Here is a 16,655-nt window from a genome sequence, read left to right as displayed (position 1 = left end):
GTTGTGAGGCCTGGGGTAGCTCCTGGACTCAGCCGGCCTGCGGGACTCTTGGGGGCATGGCCAGGGCACCTCAGAAGGTGGCAACCTGGATGGATGGCGCTGGTTGAGCACTCAGCCTTGGAGAAGGAAGGAGAGCTGGGTTCTGGGCAGCCTGGTTTCCCAGTCCAGGTGTTGCCCCAGTGGTCTCTTGGTCAAACTGTATCCTTTCCCCAAGTCAAAGGAAGAAGAGGAGGTAATTCCAGTACAAAATAGTTGGCAATACACATTGTTACTGCTGTCTGGTAACCCTGAAATCCTCGCTGTGCTCTCTTGCCTCTGCGCCTTTGCATTTGTTCATTCTTCAGACTGAAGTCCCCTTTCTCGTCCTTCCCTGAATCCTTAGGAGGGTCCCCTGCCAGGTCCTCAGACAGCACCTCCTGTGGTGGGGGGAGAGCCTTCCCTTCCTCCAGCATCTGGCTTTCTTGGTTTAGTCCTCACAGCCTGTCAGAGCGGAGGTCTTCTCAGGAAAGACACAACAGCCCTTGTCCCAGGCAGGTTGCCCCTGACTCCACTTCTGGTCCTTGAGAAATCCTCATGCAACCTTCACCCCAACAAACTCAGGTATGAGCCCTGATCCTGCGTCTCCTCTCTCCTTTGCTCCTCCCGGCCATCCTTCCTGCCCATGAGACTCATGGCCATTGTACCTGTAGGCTTAGCCCTGAGACTGAACTGCGTCTCTGTGAGTGTTTAACAAATGCCTGGCCCCTCCGGACTGTCACCTCCATGTGAGCAGGGACAGCATCCCCACCAGCACTGCACACAGAGCAGGTCTCCTTAAGTCCCTACTGGGGGTTGGAGGAGGAGGGCAGAGGCGTGTGAAGGGCACGGGAGGGACCCGAGAATGGAGACGCTGTGCTGGACCTCTTGGTCCTGCTGTCTCTCCCCATGCCCGCCTGGAAGGAACAGGGGCGTCCCCCATGACTGTGTTTACAGGAGTGATCACACACACACACACACACACACACACACACACATACACACATACATACATACACACATACACACACACATACACACACACACACACGTGGCATCCCAGAGTTAAGGATTCAATCTTGGTAAGTGGGAGGAGGGGAGACGAGTGAAACTGAAGTCTGGAGGATACTGATTTCACAAGAATTTATTTTTCAGAGTGCAGTAGCCTGAGCCAGAATAAGCATACAATTAGGACTCTTCTCGGGCTCCTGATGCAAAGCCTTGATGTGCTGATTATCTGCACACTCTCATCACTATTACGCGACATATTCGCGTCGGCTGTGGTGGCGCCCATGGTAGCTTTGTAATCCTGACACTCTGGGCCTGTGAACCAGGAAGAAACAGGTTGCTCTTGGTACTGGACCAGCATCAACACAAGACCCCTCCCCACCTGGACTTCCCTTTTCCAGGGCCACACCAGGATCCTTGGGGCCCCAGTTCACCCTCTGGCTGTGACCTGTGGAGCTTGTGGTGAATCCCGACACATACAGGCGGAAGAGAAAACTGAGGCCCACAGAAGGCAAGGGGCTTTCCAGGGTCACAAGCCCATCCCAGCAAAGCAGGATGACAGCAGGGGATGAAAGCTCTAGTCAGTGCCACTCAAATTCAGCAGTCATAATCTGCCGGAGGCCTTGTGAAAATACAAATGGCTGGGCCCCAGCCCAGAGTCTGATTCAGGAGGTCTGAGTGGGGCCTGGGAATCTGCCTTTCTGTCAAGTTTCCGGGTGGGACCCCACTTAGAGAACCACTGCTCTAAGGGATGGCAGAGCCAGTCCTGGAGGCCTGGGGCTTGGGTGAGGGAGGGGCCAGGTAGGAGGGCCTTTCTCTGCCCTCGAAGGGGCAGCAGGTAATTGGTCCAAAGGACGTTCCACTACCCACCCCCAGCAGCCCCTGCAGCACGGAGGGGCCACTTACCTTATTACAGGTGATGTCGAAGTTACCCCTGACCTGGTTCAGGGTGACTGTCCCCACACACTGTTTCACCAGCTGGAAGGGGAGGCTCGAGGTCAAACTGGAACCCCCAGCCCATAACCTCCCAGCCTCACCCCAGGGGCTGGAAATCTTCCCCAAAGCCCTCAGTTCAGATCCCTGGGAAGCATCCGCCAGTGCCCCCAGCCCCCAGCCTCACCCCATTCTCCTTGAAGTCACACTGCTCCGGGGACTGCTGGGTCGTCCTGGGGCACACGGTCTCCTTCACTGTGAAGCTCACAGGCTTTGGGGTGTCCGGGTCCCCGTCCTGGTCAAGGATCAATGTGGGGAGACTGGGCTCAGGCTCATGCTTCCTTGTCTGATCTGTCTCCCTGCCCCCACCTAGACGGCAGCCTCTCCAGCTGTTCTGTGTGCCTGGCCCTGGGCTTGGTGCTGGGTGCACGGGGGAAGGGACAGAGCCCGTTCCAGGCCTCACGGGCACACAGAGAGCAGGAGCGGATCTCACACCAGCTCTGATGAGACCATCTGCACCTCTGAGGGGCTGAGGGAAGTCAGGGGTCGCCTGAGAGGCCTCATCACTAGAACCTCCAGGCTGAGCAGAGCCCTCCCTGGTACGGAGACAACGAGGAGCAGAGGGGACTAAAGCCAGGAAGTCACATCACAGAGCCAAGGACCCCCCCTCCATCCGTGGAGGTCCCAGAAGCCCCTTAAGCCCGAACAGGGTGTACAGGGCGCCTGTTCCCACAGTAGAGATGCTAAGGCAGGAAGCTCTCATGCTGGGAGGGGACCCAGCTCTGGGAAGGTTTCCTGGAAGAGGTGGGAGCCCACCTAGAGGGAGAAGTGTCTTACTGACAGAAGGTACAGCCGGAGCAGAGGCGGTGACAGCGTGGCCAAGACTAGTGGGAGACGGCCCCCTCCCCAGGCCCCTCCTGACTCACGGTCTTGGGAGGCAGGTCCAGCTCCAGGAGGCGGTAGAGATTAGCTTCTGAGGACCGCTCGTTGAGCTGATCCAAAGCACGAATCACGGCCTCCCTGTAGCTGAGGGTCTGGGCGCTGGCCGAGGGCACCACTAGTCCCAGCAGTAGTAGCCACAGTGGCCACCGCCCCAGGGCAAGGCTGGCCCTCTGGGTCTCCATGATCCCCAAGTCGGCCTCCTCCCAGCATACAGGACCCTCCTTTATGCTCCTCCTGGGCCTGATGCAATGGCCCAACCACGCATCTTCCTGACCTGCCCCATCCCTGATCTCCCCCCCGGCTGTGAGCTGGACTTGCCTCAGCCCCTGCTGTTGCCTCACGGGATTGCTGGGCAGTGGGCGAGGGAAGCCTCCTGTGGAAGGTGAAGAAATGGTTTCTCCATCTCCCTGACAACATCTTGGCCTCTCCTGGGGCCCATGGGGAGTGTCATAGGCAGGGTTGCTCAAGAGCGTTGAGTCCTCCAGGAAAGGGAGGACCAGGCTTTGTCTTACGTCCCCTCTGCCTCCACACTCTGGCCTCCTCAGGAATCAGGGTGACAAAGTGTATTCTCTACTGAATCTCCAGTTCTAGGCACTCCCTGGCACCCAGTAGGCAGTCAATTAACATTTGATGAGTGGTTGACAGTACCACTCACAGCTAAGGACTTACACACCCAGCCAATCCCTAGGCAGACACAAAGCCCACACCATCCTTTTCTCTGCGCTCAGCACTCAGACAGTGAGCTCCATTTGTCCCCTCTCCTTGATTCTTCTCCACTGCTTTCTCAGCCAAAAAATTTCCTCTCCCTCAACCCTACCAAACGTGGCCTATTGCCCTGGCTTCTCCCCAGCCAAGCCTGAGAAAGGGTCATCTACACCCTGACCACACTTCTTTGCTCTGTCTCACCCTGAAGGTCACTGCAACTGGACAGCCCTCCCTGAATCTGGAGGCCATGCTCAAGCCTTATCTTTTTTTTTTTTTAATTTTATTTATTTATGGCTGCAGTGGGTCTTCGTTGCTGCGTGTGGGCTTTCTCTAGTTGTGGCGAGCGGGGGCTACTCTTCGTTGCGGTGCGCGCATTTCTCATTGCGGTGGCTTCTCTTGTTGCGGAGCACGGGCTCTAGGCACACTGGCTTCAGTAGTTGCGGCGCCTGGGCTCAGTAGTTGTGGCTCGCGGGCTCTAGAGCGCAGGCTCAGTAATTGTGGTGCGCGGATTAGTTGCTCCGTGGCATGTGGGATCTTCACGGGCCAGGGATCGAACCCGTGTCCCCTGCATTGGCAGGCGGATACTTAACCACTGCATCACCAGGGAAGTCCCTCAAGCCTTATCTTTATCATCACAGGCAGTGGAGCCCCTCTTTCCTCCAGAAACTGACCGATTCTCCCCTGATGCAACTCTCCTGGGTTCCCTCCTGCCTCCCCCGTGGCTCCTGCTCGGTCTCCTCCAAGGACCCTCCTCCTAAGAGGCAGGGCTGGCACAGGTGCATCCGGGCTGCTTCTCCTCCCAGTCCTCACACATTCCTGGGCAAACCCCTTCTCAAGATACCAGTTATCAAGGACACACATCACTGGTCTGTATCTCTGAGCTCAAGACTCCCATGAGTGCCCCTGGTTGTCCGCACTGGGCTGTTGGCTGCTGTTGGCTGGGTGCCGCCGCAGGAGCCCTGAGCTGAAAGCCTGGGAGCCCCACCTGCTCCTTCTTCCTCCTGAGGACACTCCCTCTGGCCTCCCACCAGCCCGGCCCAGCTCCTACCGCCGTCTTCTCTCCTCTCAAGCGTAGCCACAGCCTCCAGACTCCGCCTTCTCTGGTTCCAGGCTCTCCCCAGACCACTGTCCGCCCTCCACACCATTGTCTAGGGGCTCATGCCAAGCACTGATGTGGCCATTTCCCCCGCTGCCTTGAGGCAGGGGCGTCAGGGTCTGGGTCTTGATGCTCCCTGCTGCCCTCAGCCCCTGCCCTGCAGGCCTCAGGTGTCAGGCTGCCCCATCCACCGCAACCACGCAGACAGCGCTGAGCCCCCTGCTCTTCCCCGTCTCTGCGCCTGATCCCTCTGCTTGCCCTGCCCTTCCGCCTGGGGAAGGCTTCCCTGACCTCCAACCAGAAATGGCACCTCCTCCTCTTGGCTCCCACAGCCTCAGGAAGTCTCTTCTGATTTGACCCCCAGTGGCTCCCTGTCCAGTGCTGTGGATGAGACACCAGGCTGGGGGGGCCAGTGTGGGAGGTGGTGAGAACACAGCCGGAAAGATCATGGGCTAAAGCAATAGAGGGGCCACAGGCCAAGAAGGAGATTCTTGTACAGTTTTCTGGAGGAATGACCATGTAGTTGTGAGGCCTGGGGTAGCTCCTGGACTCAGCCGGCCTGCGGGACTCTTGGGGGCATGGCCAGGGCACCTCAGAAGGTGGCAACCTGGATGGATGGCGCTGGTTGAGCACTCAGCCTTGGAGAAGGAAGGAGAGCTGGGTTCTGGGCAGCCTGGTTTCCCAGTCCAGGTGTTGCCCCAGTGGTCTCTTGGTCAAACTGTATCCTTTCCCCAAGTCAAAGGAAGAAGAGGAGGTAATTCCAGTACAAAATAGTTGGCAATACACATTGTTACTGCTGTCTGGTAACCCTGAAATCCTCGCTGTGCTCTCCTGCCTCTGCGCCTTTGCATTTGTTCATTCTTCAGACTGAAGTCCCCTTTCTCGTCCTTCCCTGAATCCTTAGGAGGGTCCCCTGCCAGGTCCTCAGACAGCACCTCCTGTGGTGGGGGGAGAGCCTTCCCTTCCTCCAGCATCTGGCTTTCTTGGTTTAGTCCTCACAGCCTGTCAGAGCGGAGGTCTTCTCAGGAAAGACACAACAGCCCTTGTCCCAGGCAGGTTGCCCCTGACTCCACTTCTGGTCCTTGAGAAATCCTCATGCAACCTTCACCCCAACAAACTCAGGTATGAGCCCTGATCCTGCGTCTCCTCTCTCCTTTGCTCCTCCCGGCCATCCTTCCTGCCCATGAGACTCATGGCCATTGTACCTGTAGGCTTAGCCCTGAGACTGAACTGCGTCTCTGTGAGTGTTTAACAAATGCCTGGCCCCTCCGGACTGTCACCTCCATGTGAGCAGGGACAGCATCCCCACCAGCACTGCACACAGAGCAGGTCTCCTTAAGTCCCTACTGGGGGTTGGAGGAGGAGGGCAGAGGCGTGTGAAGGGCACGGGAGGGACCCGAGAATGGAGACGCTGTGCTGGACCTCTTGGTCCTGCTGTCTCTCCCCATGCCCGCCTGGAAGGAACAGGGGCGTCCCCCATGACTGTGTTTACAGGAGTGATCACACACACACACACACACACACACACACACATACACACATACATACATACACACATACACACACACATACACACACACACACACGTGGCATCCCAGAGTTAAGGATTCAATCTTGGTAAGTGGGAGGAGGGGAGACGAGTGAAACTGAAGTCTGGAGGATACTGATTTCACAAGAATTTATTTTTCAGAGTGCAGTAGCCTGAGCCAGAATAAGCATACAATTAGGACTCTTCTCGGGCTCCTGATGCAAAGCCTTGATGTGCTGATTATCTGCACACTCTCATCACTATTACGCGACATATTCGCGTCGGCTGTGGTGGCGCCCATGGTAGCTTTGTAATCCTGACACTCTGGGCCTGTGAACCAGGAAGAAACAGGTTGCTCTTGGTACTGGACCAGCATCAACACAAGACCCCTCCCCACCTGGACTTCCCTTTTCCAGGGCCACACCAGGATCCTTGGGGCCCCAGTTCACCCTCTGGCTGTGACCTGTGGAGCTTGTGGTGAATCCCGACACATACAGGCGGAAGAGAAAACTGAGGCCCACAGAAGGCAAGGGGCTTTCCAGGGTCACAAGCCCATCCCAGCAAAGCAGGATGACAGCAGGGGATGAAAGCTCTAGTCAGTGCCACTCAAATTCAGCAGTCATAATCTGCCGGAGGCCTTGTGAAAATACAAATGGCTGGGCCCCAGCCCAGAGTCTGATTCAGGAGGTCTGAGTGGGGCCTGGGAATCTGCCTTTCTGTCAAGTTTCCGGGTGGGACCCCACTTAGAGAACCACTGCTCTAAGGGATGGCAGAGCCAGTCCTGGAGGCCTGGGGCTTGGGTGAGGGAGGGGCCAGGTAGGAGGGCCTTTCTCTGCCCTCGAAGGGGCAGCAGGTAATTGGTCCAAAGGACGTTCCACTACCCACCCCCAGCAGCCCCTGCAGCACGGAGGGGCCACTTACCTTATTACAGGTGATGTCGAAGTTACCCCTGACCTGGTTCAGGGTGACTGTCCCCACACACTGTTTCACCAGCTGGAAGGGGAGGCTCGAGGTCAAACTGGAACCCCCAGCCCATAACCTCCCAGCCTCACCCCAGGGGCTGGAAATCTTCCCCAAAGCCCTCAGTTCAGATCCCTGGGAAGCATCCGCCAGTGCCCCCAGCCCCCAGCCTCACCCCATTCTCCTTGAAGTCACACTGCTCCGGGGACTGCTGGGTCGTCCTGGGGCACACGGTCTCCTTCACTGTGAAGCTCACAGGCTTTGGGGTGTCCGGGTCCCCGTCCTGGTCAAGGATCAATGTGGGGAGACTGGGCTCAGGCTCATGCTTCCTTGTCTGATCTGTCTCCCTGCCCCCACCTAGACGGCAGCCTCTCCAGCTGTTCTGTGTGCCTGGCCCTGGGCTTGGTGCTGGGTGCACGGGGGAAGGGACAGAGCCCGTTCCAGGCCTCACGGGCACACAGAGAGCAGGAGCGGATCTCACACCAGCTCTGATGAGACCATCTGCACCTCTGAGGGGCTGAGGGAAGTCAGGGGTCGCCTGAGAGGCCTCATCACTAGAACCTCCAGGCTGAGCAGAGCCCTCCCTGGTACGGAGACAACGAGGAGCAGAGGGGACTAAAGCCAGGAAGTCACATCACAGAGCCAAGGACCCCCCCTCCATCCGTGGAGGTCCCAGAAGCCCCTTAAGCCCGAACAGGGTGTACAGGGCGCCTGTTCCCACAGTAGAGATGCTAAGGCAGGAAGCTCTCATGCTGGGAGGGGACCCAGCTCTGGGAAGGTTTCCTGGAAGAGGTGGGAGCCCACCTAGAGGGAGAAGTGTCTTACTGACAGAAGGTACAGCCGGAGCAGAGGCGGTGACAGCGTGGCCAAGACTAGTGGGAGACGGCCCCCTCCCCAGGCCCCTCCTGACTCACGGTCTTGGGAGGCAGGTCCAGCTCCAGGAGGCGGTAGAGATTAGCTTCTGAGGACCGCTCGTTGAGCTGATCCAAAGCACGAATCACGGCCTCCCTGTAGCTGAGGGTCTGGGCGCTGGCCGAGGGCACCACTAGTCCCAGCAGTAGTAGCCACAGTGGCCACCGCCCCAGGGCAAGGCTGGCCCTCTGGGTCTCCATGATCCCCAAGTCGGCCTCCTCCCAGCATACAGGACCCTCCTTTATGCTCCTCCTGGGCCTGATGCAATGGCCCAACCACGCATCTTCCTGACCTGCCCCATCCCTGATCTCCCCCCCGGCTGTGAGCTGGACTTGCCTCAGCCCCTGCTGTTGCCTCACGGGATTGCTGGGCAGTGGGCGAGGGAAGCCTCCTGTGGAAGGTGAAGAAATGGTTTCTCCATCTCCCTGACAACATCTTGGCCTCTCCTGGGGCCCATGGGGAGTGTCATAGGCAGGGTTGCTCAAGAGCGTTGAGTCCTCCAGGAAAGGGAGGACCAGGCTTTGTCTTACGTCCCCTCTGCCTCCACACTCTGGCCTCCTCAGGAATCAGGGTGACAAAGTGTATTCTCTACTGAATCTCCAGTTCTAGGCACTCCCTGGCACCCAGTAGGCAGTCAATTAACATTTGATGAGTGGTTGACAGTACCACTCACAGCTAAGGACTTACACACCCAGCCAATCCCTAGGCAGACACAAAGCCCACACCATCCTTTTCTCTGCGCTCAGCACTCAGACAGTGAGCTCCATTTGTCCCCTCTCCTTGATTCTTCTCCACTGCTTTCTCAGCCAAAAAATTTCCTCTCCCTCAACCCTACCAAACGTGGCCTATTGCCCTGGCTTCTCCCCAGCCAAGCCTGAGAAAGGGTCATCTACACCCTGACCACACTTCTTTGCTCTGTCTCACCCTGAAGGTCACTGCAACTGGACAGCCCTCCCTGAATCTGGAGGCCATGCTCAAGCCTTATCTTTTTTTTTTTTTAATTTTATTTATTTATGGCTGCAGTGGGTCTTCGTTGCTGCGTGTGGGCTTTCTCTAGTTGTGGCGAGCGGGGGCTACTCTTCGTTGCGGTGCGCGCATTTCTCATTGCGGTGGCTTCTCTTGTTGCGGAGCACGGGCTCTAGGCACACTGGCTTCAGTAGTTGCGGCGCCTGGGCTCAGTAGTTGTGGCTCGCGGGCTCTAGAGCGCAGGCTCAGTAATTGTGGTGCGCGGATTAGTTGCTCCGTGGCATGTGGGATCTTCACGGGCCAGGGATCGAACCCGTGTCCCCTGCATTGGCAGGCGGATACTTAACCACTGCATCACCAGGGAAGTCCCTCAAGCCTTATCTTTATCATCACAGGCAGTGGAGCCCCTCTTTCCTCCAGAAACTGACCGATTCTCCCCTGATGCAACTCTCCTGGGTTCCCTCCTGCCTCCCCCGTGGCTCCTGCTCGGTCTCCTCCAAGGACCCTCCTCCTAAGAGGCAGGGCTGGCACAGGTGCATCCGGGCTGCTTCTCCTCCCAGTCCTCACACATTCCTGGGCAAACCCCTTCTCAAGATACCAGTTATCAAGGACACACATCACTGGTCTGTATCTCTGAGCTCAAGACTCCCATGAGTGCCCCTGGTTGTCCGCACTGGGCTGTTGGCTGCTGTTGGCTGGGTGCCGCCGCAGGAGCCCTGAGCTGAAAGCCTGGGAGCCCCACCTGCTCCTTCTTCCTCCTGAGGACACTCCCTCTGGCCTCCCACCAGCCCGGCCCAGCTCCTACCGCCGTCTTCTCTCCTCTCAAGCGTAGCCACAGCCTCCAGACTCCGCCTTCTCTGGTTCCAGGCTCTCCCCAGACCACTGTCCGCCCTCCACACCATTGTCTAGGGGCTCATGCCAAGCACTGATGTGGCCATTTCCCCCGCTGCCTTGAGGCAGGGGCGTCAGGGTCTGGGTCTTGATGCTCCCTGCTGCCCTCAGCCCCTGCCCTGCAGGCCTCAGGTGTCAGGCTGCCCCATCCACCGCAACCACGCAGACAGCGCTGAGCCCCCTGCTCTTCCCCGTCTCTGCGCCTGATCCCTCTGCTTGCCCTGCCCTTCCGCCTGGGGAAGGCTTCCCTGACCTCCAACCAGAAATGGCACCTCCTCCTCTTGGCTCCCACAGCCTCAGGAAGTCTCTTCTGATTTGACCCCCAGTGGCTCCCTGTCCAGTGCTGTGGATGAGACACCAGGCTGGGGGGGCCAGTGTGGGAGGTGGTGAGAACACAGCCGGAAAGATCATGGGCTAAAGCAATAGAGGGGCCACAGGCCAAGAAGGAGATTCTTGTACAGTTTTCTGGAGGAATGACCATGTAGTTGTGAGGCCTGGGGTAGCTCCTGGACTCAGCCGGCCTGCAGGACTCTTGGGGGCATGGCCAGGGCACCTCAGAAGGTGGCAACCTGGATGGATGGCGCTGGTTGAGCACTCAGCCTTGGAGAAGGAAGGAGAGCTGGGTTCTGTGCAGCCTGGTTTCCCAGTCCAGGTGTTGCCCCAGTGGTCTCTTGGTCAAACTGTATCCTTTCCCCAAGTCAAAGGAAGAAGAGGAGGTAATTCCAGTACAAAATAGTTGGCAATACACATTGTTACTGCTGTCTGGTAACCCTGAAATCCTCGCTGTGCTCTCCTGCCTCTGCGCCTTTGCATTTGTTCATTCTTCAGACTGAAGTCCCCTTTCTCGTCCTTCCCTGAATCCTTAGGAGGGTCCCCTGCCAGGTCCTCAGACAGCACCTCCTGTGGTGGGGGGAGAGCCTTCCCTTCCTCCAGCATCTGGCTTTCTTGGTTTAGTCCTCACAGCCTGTCAGAGCGGAGGTCTTCTCAGGAAAGACACAACAGCCCTTGTCCCAGGCAGGTTGCCCCTGACTCCACTTCTGGTCCTTGAGAAATCCTCATGCAACCTTCACCCCAACAAACTCAGGTATGAGCCCTGATCCTGCGTCTCCTCTCTCCTTTGCTCCTCCCGGCCATCCTTCCTGCCCATGAGACTCATGGCCATTGTACCTGTAGGCTTAGCCCTGAGACTGAACTGCGTCTCTGTGAGTGTTTAACAAATGCCTGGCCCCTCCGGACTGTCACCTCCATGTGAGCAGGGACAGCATCCCCACCAGCACTGCACACAGAGCAGGTCTCCTTAAGTCCCTACTGGGGGTTGGAGGAGGAGGGCAGAGGCGTGTGAAGGGCACGGGAGGGACCCGAGAATGGAGACGCTGTGCTGGACCTCTTGGTCCTGCTGTCTCTCCCCATGCCCGCCTGGAAGGAACAGGGGCGTCCCCCATGACTGTGTTTACAGGAGTGATCACACACACACACACACACACACACACACACACACATACACACATACATACATACACACATACACACACACATACACACACACACACACGTGGCATCCCAGAGTTAAGGATTCAATCTTGGTAAGTGGGAGGAGGGGAGACGAGTGAAACTGAAGTCTGGAGGATACTGATTTCACAAGAATTTATTTTTCAGAGTGCAGTAGCCTGAGCCAGAATAAGCATACAATTAGGACTCTTCTCGGGCTCCTGATGCAAAGCCTTGATGTGCTGATTATCTGCACACTCTCATCACTATTACGCGACATATTCGCGTCGGCTGTGGTGGCGCCCATGGTAGCTTTGTAATCCTGACACTCTGGGCCTGTGAACCAGGAAGAAACAGGTTGCTCTTGGTACTGGACCAGCATCAACACAAGACCCCTCCCCACCTGGACTTCCCTTTTCCAGGGCCACACCAGGATCCTTGGGGCCCCAGTTCACCCTCTGGCTGTGACCTGTGGAGCTTGTGGTGAATCCCGACACATACAGGCGGAAGAGAAAACTGAGGCCCACAGAAGGCAAGGGGCTTTCCAGGGTCACAAGCCCATCCCAGCAAAGCAGGATGACAGCAGGGGATGAAAGCTCTAGTCAGTGCCACTCAAATTCAGCAGTCATAATCTGCCGGAGGCCTTGTGAAAATACAAATGGCTGGGCCCCAGCCCAGAGTCTGATTCAGGAGGTCTGAGTGGGGCCTGGGAATCTGCCTTTCTGTCAAGTTTCCGGGTGGGACCCCACTTAGAGAACCACTGCTCTAAGGGATGGCAGAGCCAGTCCTGGAGGCCTGGGGCTTGGGTGAGGGAGGGGCCAGGTAGGAGGGCCTTTCTCTGCCCTCGAAGGGGCAGCAGGTAATTGGTCCAAAGGACGTTCCACTACCCACCCCCAGCAGCCCCTGCAGCACAGAGGGGCCACTTACCTTATTACAGGTGATGTCGAAGTTACCCCTGACCTGGTTCAGGGTGACTGTCCCCACACACTGTTTCACCAGCTGGAAGGGGAGGCTCGAGGTCAAACTGGAACCCCCAGCCCATAACCTCCCAGCCTCACCCCAGGGGCTGGAAATCTTCCCCAAAGCCCTCAGTTCAGATCCCTGGGAAGCATCCGCCAGTGCCCCCAGCCCCCAGCCTCACCCCATTCTCCTTGAAGTCACACTGCTCCGGGGACTGCTGGGTCGTCCTGGGGCACACGGTCTCCTTCACTGTGAAGCTCACAGGCTTTGGGGTGTCCGGGTCCCCGTCCTGGTCAAGGATCAATGTGGGGAGACTGGGCTCAGGCTCATGCTTCCTTGTCTGATCTGTCTCCCTGCCCCCACCTAGACGGCAGCCTCTCCAGCTGTTCTGTGTGCCTGGCCCTGGGCTTGGTGCTGGGTGCACGGGGGAAGGGACAGAGCCCGTTCCAGGCCTCACGGGCACACAGAGAGCAGGAGCGGATCTCACACCAGCTCTGATGAGACCATCTGCACCTCTGAGGGTCTGAGGGAAGTCAGGGGTCGCCTGAGAGGCCTCATCACTAGAACCTCCAGGCTGAGCAGAGCCCTCCCTGGTACGGAGACAACGAGGAGCAGAGGGGACTAAAGCCAGGAAGTCACATCACAGAGCCAAGGACCCCCCCTCCATCCGTGGAGGTCCCAGAAGCCCCTTAAGCCCGAACAGGGTGTACAGGGCGCCTGTTCCCACAGTAGAGATGCTAAGGCAGGAAGCTCTCATGCTGGGAGGGGACCCAGCTCTGGGAAGGTTTCCTGGAAGAGGTGGGAGCCCACCTAGAGGGAGAAGTGTCTTACTGACAGAAGGTACAGCCGGAGCAGAGGCGGTGACAGCGTGGCCAAGACTAGTGGGAGACGGCCCCCTCCCCAGGCCCCTCCTGACTCACGGTCTTGGGAGGCAGGTCCAGCTCCAGGAGGCGGTAGAGATTAGCTTCTGAGGACCGCTCGTTGAGCTGATCCAAAGCACGAATCACGGCCTCCCTGTAGCTGAGGGTCTGGGCGCTGGCCGAGGGCACCACTAGTCCCAGCAGTAGTAGCCACAGTGGCCACCGCCCCAGGGCAAGGCTGGCCCTCTGGGTCTCCATGATCCCCAAGTCGGCCTCCTCCCAGCATACAGGACCCTCCTTTATGCTCCTCCTGGGCCTGATGCAATGGCCCAACCACGCATCTTCCTGACCTGCCCCATCCCTGATCTCCCCCCCGGCTGTGAGCTGGACTTGCCTCAGCCCCTGCTGTTGCCTCACGGGATTGCTGGGCAGTGGGCGAGGGAAGCCTCCTGTGGAAGGTGAAGAAATGGTTTCTCCATCTCCCTGACAACATCTTGGCCTCTCCTGGGGCCCATGGGGAGTGTCATAGGCAGGGTTGCTCAAGAGCGTTGAGTCCTCCAGGAAAGGGAGGACCAGGCTTTGTCTTACGTCCCCTCTGCCTCCACACTCTGGCCTCCTCAGGAATCAGGGTGACAAAGTGTATTCTCTACTGAATCTCCAGTTCTAGGCACTCCCTGGCACCCAGTAGGCAGTCAATTAACATTTGATGAGTGGTTGACAGTACCACTCACAGCTAAGGACTTACACACCCAGCCAATCCCTAGGCAGACACAAAGCCCACACCATCCTTTTCTCTGCGCTCAGCACTCAGACAGTGAGCTCCATTTGTCCCCTCTCCTTGATTCTTCTCCACTGCTTTCTCAGCCAAAAAATTTCCTCTCCCTCAACCCTACCAAACGTGGCCTATTGCCCTGGCTTCTCCCCAGCCAAGCCTGAGAAAGGGTCATCTACACCCTGACCACACTTCTTTGCTCTGTCTCACCCTGAAGGTCACTGCAACTGGACAGCCCTCCCTGAATCTGGAGGCCATGCTCAAGCCTTATCTTTTTTTTTTTTTAATTTTATTTATTTATGGCTGCAGTGGGTCTTCGTTGCTGCGTGTGGGCTTTCTCTAGTTGTGGCGAGCGGGGGCTACTCTTCGTTGCGGTGCGCGCATTTCTCATTGCGGTGGCTTCTCTTGTTGCGGAGCACGGGCTCTAGGCACACTGGCTTCAGTAGTTGCGGCGCCTGGGCTCAGTAGTTGTGGCTCGCGGGCTCTAGAGCGCAGGCTCAGTAATTGTGGTGCGCGGATTAGTTGCTCCGTGGCATGTGGGATCTTCACGGGCCAGGGATCGAACCCGTGTCCCCTGCATTGGCAGGCGGATACTTAACCACTGCATCACCAGGGAAGTCCCTCAAGCCTTATCTTTATCATCACAGGCAGTGGAGCCCCTCTTTCCTCCAGAAACTGACCGATTCTCCCCTGATGCAACTCTCCTGGGTTCCCTCCTGCCTCCCCCGTGGCTCCTGCTCGGTCTCCTCCAAGGACCCTCCTCCTAAGAGGCAGGGCTGGCACAGGTGCATCCGGGCTGCTTCTCCTCCCAGTCCTCACACATTCCTGGGCAAACCCCTTCTCAAGATACCAGTTATCAAGGACACACATCACTGGTCTGTATCTCTGAGCTCAAGACTCCCATGAGTGCCCCTGGTTGTCCGCACTGGGCTGTTGGCTGCTGTTGGCTGGGTGCCGCCGCAGGAGCCCTGAGCTGAAAGCCTGGGAGCCCCACCTGCTCCTTCTTCCTCCTGAGGACACTCCCTCTGGCCTCCCACCAGCCCGGCCCAGCTCCTACCGCCGTCTTCTCTCCTCTCAAGCGTAGCCACAGCCTCCAGACTCCGCCTTCTCTGGTTCCAGGCTCTCCCCAGACCACTGTCCGCCCTCCACACCATTGTCTAGGGGCTCATGCCAAGCACTGATGTGGCCATTTCCCCCGCTGCCTTGAGGCAGGGGCGTCAGGGTCTGGGTCTTGATGCTCCCTGCTGCCCTCAGCCCCTGCCCTGCAGGCCTCAGGTGTCAGGCTGCCCCATCCACCGCAACCACGCAGACAGCGCTGAGCCCCCTGCTCTTCCCCGTCTCTGCGCCTGATCCCTCTGCTTGCCCTGCCCTTCCGCCTGGGGAAGGCTTCCCTGACCTCCAACCAGAAATGGCACCTCCTCCTCTTGGCTCCCACAGCCTCAGGAAGTCTCTTCTGATTTGACCCCCAGTGGCTCCCTGTCCAGTGCTGTGGATGAGACACCAGGCTGGGGGGGCCAGTGTGGGAGGTGGTGAGAACACAGCCGGAAAGATCATGGGCTAAAGCAATAGAGGGGCCACAGGCCAAGAAGGAGATTCTTGTACAGTTTTCTGGAGGAATGACCATGTAGTTGTGAGGCCTGGGGTAGCTCCTGGACTCAGCCGGCCTGCGGGACTCTTGGGGGCATGGCCAGGGCACCTCAGAAGGTGGCAACCTGGATGGATGGCGCTGGTTGAGCACTCAGCCTTGGAGAAGGAAGGAGAGCTGGGTTCTGGGCAGCCTGGTTTCCCAGTCCAGGTGTTGCCCCAGTGGTCTCTTGGTCAAACTGTATCCTTTCCCCAAGTCAAAGGAAGAAGAGGAGGTAATTCCAGTACAAAATAGTTGGCAATACACATTGTTACTGCTGTCTGGTAACCCTGAAATCCTCGCTGTGCTCTCCTGCCTCTGCGCCTTTGCATTTGTTCATTCTTCAGACTGAAGTCCCCTTTCTCGTCCTTCCCTGAATCCTTAGGAGGGTCCCCTGCCAGGTCCTCAGACAGCACCTCCTGTGGTGGGGGGAGAGCCTTCCCTTCCTCCAGCATCTGGCTTTCTTGGTTTAGTCCTCACAGCCTGTCAGAGCGGAGGTCTTCTCAGGAAAGACACAACAGCCCTTGTCCCAGGCAGGTTGCCCCTGACTCCACTTCTGGTCCTTGAGAAATCCTCATGCAACCTTCACCCCAACAAACTCAGGTATGAGCCCTGATCCTGCGTCTCCTCTCTCCTTTGCTCCTCCCGGCCATCCTTCCTGCCCATGAGACTCATGGCCATTGTACCTGTAGGCTTAGCCCTGAGACTGAACTGCGTCTCTGTGAGTGTTTAACAAATGCCTGGCCCCTCCGGACTGTCACCTCCATGTGAGCAGGGACAGCATCCCCACCAGCACTGCACACAGAGCAGGTCTCCTTAAGTCCCTACTGGGGGTTGGAGGAGGAGGGCAGAGGCGTGTGAAGGGCACGGGAGGGACCCGAGAATGGAGACGCTGTGCTGGACCTCTTGGTCCTGCTGTCTCTCCCCATGCCCGCCTGGAAGGAACAGGGGCGTCCCCCATGACTGTGTTTACAGGAGTGATCACACACACACAC

General features: G+C 57.9%; 3 protein-coding genes across 3 annotated transcripts; all 3 read right to left on the bottom strand.

Annotated features, from left to right (window-relative positions):
- Positions 1-1,182: 1,182 nt before the first annotated feature.
- Positions 1,183-4,965, bottom strand: LOC133094689 (cathelicidin-1-like). The gene is made up of 5 exons (XM_061195344.1): positions 4,652-4,965; positions 2,883-3,271; positions 2,144-2,251; positions 1,930-2,001; positions 1,183-1,338 (listed from the first exon to the last, which is right to left on the bottom strand). The coding sequence occupies exons 1-5, from the start codon at positions 4,746-4,748 to the stop codon at positions 1,249-1,251; spliced, it is 756 nt and encodes a 251-aa protein (XP_061051327.1). The 5' UTR covers positions 4,749-4,965; the 3' UTR covers positions 1,183-1,248.
- Positions 4,966-6,401: 1,436 nt separating this feature from the next.
- On the bottom strand, positions 6,402-10,184 carry LOC133094688 (cathelicidin-1-like). The gene is made up of 5 exons (XM_061195343.1): positions 9,871-10,184; positions 8,102-8,490; positions 7,363-7,470; positions 7,149-7,220; positions 6,402-6,557 (listed from the first exon to the last, which is right to left on the bottom strand). The coding sequence occupies exons 1-5, from the start codon at positions 9,965-9,967 to the stop codon at positions 6,468-6,470; spliced, it is 756 nt and encodes a 251-aa protein (XP_061051326.1). The 5' UTR covers positions 9,968-10,184; the 3' UTR covers positions 6,402-6,467.
- A 1,440-nt stretch (positions 10,185-11,624) lies between these two features.
- Positions 11,625-15,407, bottom strand: LOC133094687 (cathelicidin-1-like). The gene is made up of 5 exons (XM_061195342.1): positions 15,094-15,407; positions 13,325-13,713; positions 12,586-12,693; positions 12,372-12,443; positions 11,625-11,780 (listed from the first exon to the last, which is right to left on the bottom strand). Exons 1-5 carry the CDS (start codon positions 15,188-15,190, stop codon positions 11,691-11,693), a joined length of 756 nt encoding a protein of 251 aa, XP_061051325.1. The 5' UTR covers positions 15,191-15,407; the 3' UTR covers positions 11,625-11,690.
- Positions 15,408-16,655: the final 1,248 nt, after the last annotated feature.

Source organism: Eubalaena glacialis, chromosome 7 (assembly GCF_028564815.1).
Source record: "Eubalaena glacialis isolate mEubGla1 chromosome 7, mEubGla1.1.hap2.+ XY, whole genome shotgun sequence".
NCBI lineage: Eukaryota > Metazoa > Chordata > Mammalia > Artiodactyla > Balaenidae > Eubalaena > Eubalaena glacialis.
The sequence above is the reverse complement of the archived record's forward strand: the minus strand, read 5'-3'. Positions and strand labels throughout refer to the sequence as shown.

Bases quoted from the DNA above. Each gene is read 5' to 3' on its own strand.
- LOC133094689 (XM_061195344.1), bottom strand. From the start codon at position 4,748: ATGGTGTGGAGGGCGGACAGTGGTCTGGGGAGAGCCTGGAACCAGAGA. The intron at 3,272-4,651 runs GTAGGAGCTGGG...CACCTTCCACAG, and splicing joins TGAGAGGAGAGAAGACGGCG to GAGGCTTCCCTCGCCCACTG. The intron at 1,339-1,929 runs GTAAGTGGCCCC...CCTGGTTCACAG, and splicing joins TCGACATCACCTGTAATAAG to GCCCAGAGTGTCAGGATTAC.
- LOC133094688 (XM_061195343.1), bottom strand. From the start codon at position 9,967: ATGGTGTGGAGGGCGGACAGTGGTCTGGGGAGAGCCTGGAACCAGAGA. The intron at 7,471-8,101 runs GTGAGTCAGGAG...ATCCTTGACCAG, and splicing joins TGGACCTGCCTCCCAAGACC to GACGGGGACCCGGACACCCC. The intron at 7,221-7,362 runs GTGAGGCTGGGG...CTCCCCTTCCAG, and splicing joins GTGACTTCAAGGAGAATGGG to CTGGTGAAACAGTGTGTGGG.
- LOC133094687 (XM_061195342.1), bottom strand. From the start codon at position 15,190: ATGGTGTGGAGGGCGGACAGTGGTCTGGGGAGAGCCTGGAACCAGAGA. The intron at 13,714-15,093 runs GTAGGAGCTGGG...CACCTTCCACAG, and splicing joins TGAGAGGAGAGAAGACGGCG to GAGGCTTCCCTCGCCCACTG. The intron at 12,444-12,585 runs GTGAGGCTGGGG...CTCCCCTTCCAG, and splicing joins GTGACTTCAAGGAGAATGGG to CTGGTGAAACAGTGTGTGGG.